At 35.5% G+C, this 8,959-nt stretch overlaps 1 protein-coding gene across 1 annotated transcript in view; it reads left to right on the plus strand.

Moving 5' to 3' along the window:
* LOC120354282 (dual oxidase-like) overlaps positions 1–7,103 on the plus strand; it is a 92,953-nt gene extending 85,850 nt beyond the window's left edge. Inside the window, exons 11-13 of the mRNA XM_039441186.1 lie at positions 1,510–1,694; positions 2,774–2,918; positions 6,912–7,103. Of these exons, the coding sequence (XP_039297120.1) occupies positions 1,510–1,694; positions 2,774–2,918; positions 6,912–7,103 (522 nt within the window). The remainder of the gene's footprint in view (positions 1–1,509; positions 1,695–2,773; positions 2,919–6,911) is intronic.
* Positions 7,104–8,959: the final 1,856 nt, after the last annotated feature.

Consider the following 8,959-nt stretch of genomic DNA (forward strand, 5'->3'; position numbering starts at 1 on the left):
TTATACTATTCCAGTCCAATAGTACTTTGACATTTGAAACAGGAATGATATGGAGAACTTAACGAACATCTATATCCAACCCTATTCAGTATGAATTTCAAACTTTATAAAATAAAAGCTCTGGAAGTGAAAGTGCAAATTTTTAGTGAGAAATTTTTCATTTGAGCTTTCTTCCTTCGTCAAAAAGTAAAAAAAGAAATATTTATAAAAATAGAAATATATTTCCAGCCGCTACTTCTCCCAGTCTTCCTCCTTGTTAGCCCATTTCTCCTTCTCCTTCATCCTTCCATTCCTCCTCTCCTCCTTCTTCACCATACCTTTTATCATCCTCCATCTACCCAATCTCATGGTTCTTCTCCTTCGCCGCCATCTCTTCATATACTTCTTCTCCTTATCTACTCCTCCTCCTCCTCGTTTGGTAGAGAGTTAGTGGGATGGATACTTTGAATACTCTTTCCAAAGAATGGACATTGATATGTCCAAAGCTCCGCCAATTTATGTACATGCATTACAATATTATCTATTTCATCTATAGTTATTACAAATTGCTTTTTATCATATGATATACAGCTCAATAATTATTTTCTTAATTTATATTTTGTAAATTCATCTATAATTTTGCTATATTGTAAGCTATTGTATATAAGTGTAAAAGCCAGTTTATATTGTAATCTACATAAATAAAGTACTCAATCAATCATTCAATCCTCCTCCTCCTTCTCCTTCCCCTTCTCCTTCTTCTCTCCCTAATCCTCTTTCCTCTTGTCCTTTATCTTCTTTCTCTCATTCTTCTCCTTCTCTTCCTCCTCCTTCTTCACCTCCTCTTTCTTCCCCATTCCCTTATCCTTATTTCTTATACACTCATTTTCATCCACCTCATTAACTCAAGCACTTACCATTGAAATAATTGGATAAGAAATAGTTGATATTGAATGAAAAAGACTAAGAAATTGTCAAAAAAACCACAAATTTATTGATACTTAGAAAGACCGGTTTCGGTTATTACACCATTGTCAATCTCTGATAAACTCTGGAACCGGTCTTTCTAAGAGTATCAATAAATCTGTTGTTTTTTGATAATTTCTAAGTCTTTTCCATTTAATATGAGTAATTACAACAATATCAACTTCTCAACTACACAGAAAGTGGAAATAGTTGATAATAGTGATAGTGAGAAAAGTTGGGTGTATTTTTGGGGTTCAAAATTTTATAAAATAACATGATTAATTCAATTTGAAGTGATAATTAAGTGTTATATTTAAATATAGTTTGGTGTTTTAATTTCTCTAAATTCAAAATGTTTAGCTTGTATATATTTTTGGACGAAAATTGAACTTGAACGTTTTACAGTAGAAACATAACCTATTTTTTGGACATTCTATTAGTTTATCAAAATTTGGGAATGGAATAGATTTGGGCCAAGCCTGTTGTTCCTTCCTAATCATTTTTATATGATTTGTGATTCTGTCCACGAATAAATAAATAAATAATTTGTTTTATTTTTCAAAGGGAAGTGAGCTGGCCTACATCTACGCATGCGTGTTTCTGGGGTTTGTCCCCTTGATTTGTGGTGGGGCGGGGTACGGGGTCATCAAACTGCAGAATAAGAGAAGGAGGCAACTACGGATGAAGCAAGAGGAGATGAGGACAGGTCAGAAGGGACCCAGTGCCACCGTCGAGAAGATGAATGTCAGGTAACTGATAATAAGATATTTTAAAATAAAAATATAAATCTGGGGACCCTTTCCTAATAATATTAATCACGACATGTTTCGGCCAAGGTCTATAAATACTGTCATGACACAATCCCATGATGCATTGCAAAATCGCCATTTTATGGGGTTCTAGTTCACCAATTTTCAAATTTATCAGCTGTTATCATTATTGATTGAACAACATGATGTGTTATTTTGTAATATTGTTCAAGGGATATTGCTTGGCTTTGAATTGTAATAGTTATTTGTGTAACTAGTGCGCAAAGTGACAGTTTGCTGCACCGAAAGAAACGTTCACACCCAAGCCGTAGGCGAGGGCGGAATGGCTTCTGGAGTGCAGCAGAGGAACTTTGCGCACGTATTTCACATTTAATTTCTCCTACAGTTACCATTGTATATGAAAAGTGGGTAATTATGGGTAAATTGCCTGAAATGCATCAAATGTTTTTCTGTGTAATTTCATTTTCGGGAGTCCTAGATGGTAGCAAGCATTCAAAAGGCACACCAGTGTTTAATGTTAATTCAGGCCCAGGCCACAAACTCAAGTTCCATCGTAAATTTGTCAAACTCTTTAAATAATTAATAAATAAAATAGAATGTAGTATGTGTGTTTGAATGGCTGCTGTGTGGTGTGTGGGTGGTGGGTGGCACTGTGCTGTCCTCCAACTCAGGGTGTCCTTGTCCTTGTCCATCGTTATTATTATAATAACAGTCACTGTTACCAACTCCATTTTGATTTTGCTGCACTGGTGCTCCATATAACCCACTAACTATTTTGCGTTTCCATGTTGCAAATCTGGAGTGCGGAAAAAAATTTTCCCGCTCTAGAGCGGAAAAGTGATTCTTTGCGAACTGTAATCAGTGCAGCAATGGCCACTTTCCAAGGTAACTGTAGCAAAAATAAATTGTTTCGACAGAATAATAATATTTAGATTCCAAAATTGGGCACGGGTTTCCTGCTAATCATACATATTTATTTATTTATTCATTTATATTTTTACAGAGAAACACTGATTGGGAGAGAAAAACTAAGAAATTTTCTAATGTTATTTTTGCAGAGAATGGTTACATGCCAACCATAGGAGACTAGTGAAGGTACGGTTTGGCCCAGAGGCCAATCTCTATACAGTGGACAGAAAAGGGGAGAGACTGAGATCTGTTTCTTTCAAAAATGGAGACACCATCACTGTCGAAGAATCACAGGTTAGTAACAGGTTCAAAGTAACAGTTATTACTTTCCTTGCCCTATTACCATGGGTAAGGAAAGTATTGCTTTCCAAAAAAAAATTAAGGTACCCCAATTTCCAAATTTCTATACGTTTCAAGGTCCCCTGAGTCCAAAAAAATGTTTTTTTTTTGGTATCGTCTGTATGTGTGTGTGTATGAGTGTATGTGCGTCTGTGTACACGATATCTCATCTCCCAATTAACGGAGTAACTTAAAATTCCGAACTTAAGGTCTTTACACTATAAGGATCCGACACTCACAATTTCGATCAAATGCAATACAATATGGCGGCTAAAATGGCGGAAATGTTGTCAAAAACATTGGTTTTCGCGATTTTCTCGAAAACGGCTTCAACGATTTTGATCAAATTTATACCTAATATAGTCATTGATAAGCTCTATCAACTGCCACGAGTTCCATATCTGTAAAAATTCCAGGAGCTCCGCCCATATATGCAAAGTTTGATTTTAGATTCCCAATTGTCAGGCTTCAGATACAATTTAAACAAAAAAATTCAAGTGAAATAAATTGAGAATGAAAATCTCTACAATAGAGTAGATGTAATATAATGTTCAGTAACATTTTCACCTAAAATTGAAAATAAGCTCGGAATTCGAGAAAATGTGATTATTCAATTGCAAACTGTTGGCAACTGTTGATTCTATTGAATCATTCATTATGAAGAGATAGCAGACCTCGTGTGTCTCCAGCGTTATTGTCCTGTCACCAGCTGGCTCAGATCTTGGAATAGTAGACTCGAGATGCGCGTGAACACTATCGTCAGATGATCAATTTTCATAACGGCAAGGATAGTTGTGTGAGTGCGCCACACCAGATTTTTTTTCGCTGTTCTGAATAATGAAAGTGGTAACTAGTTCACGTATAATGAAAAATATCGGGGCACCGTGCCTTGCTCCTCCTGAGTACAACAGCATAGAAGCATAAAAGCAGAGTTCAAATTCATTTATCTATCAATTTATTTATTGATAAACAGAACACAATTCTTCAAAATTGTTGGGGAAGGACTAATATGCATAGTCCAAAACTGTTTCTTCCCCGAATTTTGATTTATACACTATAAATAATCCAAAAAGTAGGTTATGCTCCGTACACTTGAATTCGGGTCCAATTTGCAGTCCAAACATTTGAAAACGGAAAAGTGCGAATTTAGATTGTTTACAAACCAAATTGATAAACAATATAACACTCATTAATCTCTTAAAACTTTTTAATAATGATTACATTTGAAAATTTTGATATACTTCAATAGAATGATAATTATACTATGTTTGCTACAATATTTGTTAATATAAATGAAAAATAATGGATCTTGAATAAAATCAAATCGTTTGTCATGTCAACAAATCGGATATTTTGATCAAGTCAATTGAAATTTCTAGATAAAATTTCTCGTGAGATACGGTAAGCTGATTGATTGCAATAGTTCAACAGCTGAACATAAAACTATGTCTCTGAATATAAAGAAAATAAAAATCTCAGTAATTTACCCTTTTTAAAAATATTTTATCACAATATGTTTCGGTCATTTATGCCATTTACTTCATATCACTTGAAAATGGCATAAATGTCCGAAACATGTTGTGATAAAATATTTTAAAAAAGGGTAAATTACTGAGATTTTTATTCTCTTTATATTTATATTACAAGTAGCCCTATACAGAAAAGAGATAACTATGTCTCTTTCTCACACACGCACTCGCACCTTCATTATCGTCAGACGACGAAATTAGCAGCTGTTTTTTACCAAGGATGAAGGATTTTCCATGTCCTTCAGCGAGTTTTCCCAGGAATGAGACCTAGTGCAATCGAATTTGTATATCATAATAAATCCACTAAGTTACAAATTTCGTGAAAATCTATAGAGTCGTTCTCGAGATTTGTTGGACATAAAAAAATACCCAAATATATAAGTAAATACCCAAATATATCAATAAATATATACAAGAACTGACTGCTTGATTTAATAGGATCTATGTAATCCTATACTATTAAACGAGCAACTTCTGTTTATGTGTTTGGATGTTTAGATGTTTGTTTAGATGTTTAGATGTTTGGATGTTTAGATGTTTAGATGTTTAGATGTTTGGATGTTTAGATGTTTATATGTTTGTATTACACCAGATATCGAAAACGGCTCTAACAATTCTCACAAAATTCAAAACATAGTAGGTTTATAATATAAAGATTCGATTGCACTAGGTCTCATCCCTGAGTAAACTCGCTGAAGGACATGAAAAGGATAGTTATTATCCATCCTTGGGAAAACAGCTGATAATAATTATTTCGTCGTTTGTTGGTGTGAGTGAGTGAGCGAGTTCATGTGTGTGGGACTGTGTCAAAAATATGACTCAGCTGTTGAACTTTTGTAATCATTCAATCAGGTACTTAGTGCCGGTTGCAGAAAAGCCCGGCTATTTTCAAACCTGATTGATTCCAGTACATCCATATTTTTGAAATGGTCTTCTCTGATTTGGTTCAAGTGAGGTTAATCAGGATTAAAATTTAACCGGCTTTTGTGCAACTGGGCCTTTGTGAGGGAAATTTCTGCATTCCTCTAGGAATTAATCTCAATTTACTGTGATTAGATAGAACATTTCTCTATGAATGTTATTAAAATTTCTTCTTTCGTAATACATTTTTACTTTCCTTGCCCTATTACCATAGGTAAGGAAAGTATTGCTTTCCGAAAAAAATAAGGTACCCCAATTTCCAAATTTCTATACGTTACAAGTCCAAAAAGTGGTTTTTGGGTATTGGTCTGTATGTGTGTGTGTGTATGTGTGTGTGTGGTGTGTGTGTGTGTGTGTGTGTGTGTGTGTGTGTGTGTATGAGTGTATGTGCGTCTGTGTACACGATATCTCATCTCCCAATTAACGGAATGTCTTGGAACTTAAGGTCCTTTCACTATAAGGATCCGACACGAACAATTTCAATCAAATGCAATTCAAGATGGCGGCTAAAATGGCGAAAATGTTGTCAAAAACAGGGTTTTTCGTGATTTTATCGGAAACGGCTCCAACGATTTTGATCAAATTCATACCTAAAATAGTCATCGATAAGCTCTATCAACTGCCACGAGTCACATATCTGTAAAAATTTCAGGAGCTCCGCCCCATCAATGCAAAGTTCGATTTTAGATTCCCAATATTATTAGGCTTCAGATACAGTTTAAACAAAAAAAAATCAAGTGGAGTAGATTAAGCATGAAAATCTCTACAATTAATGTTCAGTAACATTTTCACCTAAAATTGAAAATAAGCTTTTAATTCGAGAAAATGTGTTTATTCAATTGCAAATTATTATTGATTCTATTAAATCATCCACTATGAAGAGATAGCAGACCTCATGTGTGTCTCCAGCGTTATTGCCCTATCACCAGCTGGCTCCAATCTTTGAATAGTAGACTTGAGATGCGTGTGAACACTAGCGTCAGGTGATCAATTTTCATAACGGCAAGGAAAGTTGTGTGAGTGCGCCAACCCAGATTTTTTATGCTTTTGTACTCCAGAGCGAATCTCGGTCCCCGATATTGAACGACTACACCCCATTTCTTAAACCCAATTTTCTGACTCCAGCTGTTCAAAGTCCAGAACTATTTAAATCCCAAGCTCGGAAACCGGCCCTAGAACTGAGATTAGCAATATCAGTTCGACAATATCACTATAGTGAGGTCCACGTTATAATGGCAGTGGATAAATATAGGAGAAAAGCGTTGTCGATTCTCTGCCTTAATTAATTATATTTCTGCATTGTCAAAAAAAGATTTGGCATCGTTGCAGAGCTAGAAAAGGATAGTACTACCTGTTTTATCGAATGATAGACAGGGATCGCGACATCAAAGTTAATCAAATACTGTCATTATAACGTGGAGATTACTATAGTTATTTTCTAATGGATTTTTGAAATATTTTTATCAATTCTTTTTTCAATTTTTTCTTCTTGTTCTAGATACCAGACAGAGGTGGCGCGAGGGGTAAGAGACCACTGGTCCTAGTTCGAGTACCACGTGACCACGATTTGGTGCTAGAATTTGATTCGCTCTCCGCCAGAAGAAAATTTGTATCTAAACTGGACTCCTTCCTCACATCTCACAAGAAACATTTGGTTACATTACAGGTTAGTATTACAAACGTTCTCTAATCTTCTTATTTTTTTCTTGTTCTTGTTTGTCTTCTTTTTGTCCTTTTTCTTGTTCTGTTTCTTCTTTCCTCTCCATCTTCTCCATATTTCTTCCTCTACTTTCCCTACTTAATTTCTTTCTTCATCTTTATCTAATCCTCCTTTTCCTTGTACTTCCTCACCACCTCCTCCTCCTCCAACTCCACGTTCACATTCTCCCTTTTCTTGTTCTTGTTCTTCTTCTTCCTCTTCTTCTTTTTCTCCTTCTTCTTCTTCTTCTTCTTCTTCTTCTTCTTCTTCTTCTTCTTCTTCTTCTTCTTCTTCTTCTTCTCTTCTTCTTCTTCTTCTTTCTTCTTCTTCTTCTCTTCTTCTTCTTCCTTCCTTCTTCGTCTTCTTCTTCTTCTTCTTCTTCTTCTTCTTCTTCTTCTCTTCTTCTTCTTCCTTCTTCTTCTTCTTCTTCGTCTTCTTCTTCTTCTTCTTCTTCTTCTTCTTCTTCTTCTTCTTCTTCTTCTTCTTCTCTTCTTCTTCTTCTTCTTCTTCTTCTCTTCTTCTCTTCTTCTCTTCTTCTTCTTCTCTTCTTCTTCTCTTCTTCTTCGTCTTCTCTTCTTCTTCTTCTTCTTCTTCTTCTTCTTCTTCTTCTTCGTTCTTCTTCTTCTTCTTCTTCTTCTTCTTCTTCTTCTTCTCTCTTCTCTTCTTCCACTTCTCTCTTCGTTTGCTTCTTCTTCTTCTTCTCTTCTTCTTCTTCTTCTTCTTCTTCTTCTTCGTCTCTTCTTCTTCTTCTCCTCCTCTTCTTCTTCTTCTCCTCCTCCTCCTCCTCCCACCCCCCCTCCCCCCCCCCCTCCTCCACCACTCCTCCTCCTCCTCCTCCTCCTCATACAACTTCTACTCCTTTTTCTTCTCATTCTTCTTTTTTCCTTCTTCTTCATCATGTTCTTCTTATTGTTTTATCTCGTATTGTTTCTTCTTCATCGTCTTCTTTTTATTCGTTCCTCTCGTTTCCCTACTACATCTTCATTTTTTCTACTCTCTCTCCTCCTCATACTCTTCCTCCTTCATATACTTCTCCTCCACCAGCTCATTCACCTCCTCCTCCATCTCCTCATCCTCCTCCTATTCATCCTCCTCGTCCATCACGTCTTCTTCGTCTTCGTCTTCGTCTTCTTCTTTTCCTCCTTCTTTTCCTCCCTCTCCTCGTCCGTCTCGTCTTCTTCTTCTTCTTTTTCTCCTTCTTCTTCTACTTCTCAGCAAAAAAGTGATAGCTTCCATTAATCATATATCTATAATCTAGTTTGAATCTAATTTCATTTGATATCGCTACGATGTACCTTTCATATTAGTGTTATTATTATCTTTTCGCCCCACTTGGATGTAATGAGCTGGTTTACGTGCGTCATATGGAGGCCGAAAGTGATTGTTTTCTGACCAGGCCGGTAAAATTTTTACGGCCCTAGGGCTGTAAAATAACCTTGAAGTCAGCTGATTCTGATTTGATGTGAACATGTTTACAAAATAGTTTATGAAACGGAATCAGTTTATGCTTCTAGAATTGAATACAGTTTTTGCAATAAGATACTATCATTTTATTTGGATGAATGAAATACAAATGAGATATTATAAACTATTCAAATTCAATTTTCAGAGTATAATAGAATCTAACCTCAAACCTCCTAGTAAAGCGTTTATCACGGAACATGGGGGATAAACGGAATCATTTTATGCTTCTAGAATTCAATAAAGTATTCTGTAATAATAACGATCATTTTATTTAAATGAATCAAATACAGATAGATTATAAACTATTCAAATAATTCGATTTTCATAGAAGGATAGAACTTCTAACCTAAACTTCCATTGACATCAGATCACATCGGATGGCG

The sequence above is a fragment of the Nilaparvata lugens genome, chromosome 14, assembly GCF_014356525.2.
Source record: "Nilaparvata lugens isolate BPH chromosome 14, ASM1435652v1, whole genome shotgun sequence".
Classification (NCBI taxonomy): domain Eukaryota; kingdom Metazoa; phylum Arthropoda; class Insecta; order Hemiptera; family Delphacidae; genus Nilaparvata; species Nilaparvata lugens.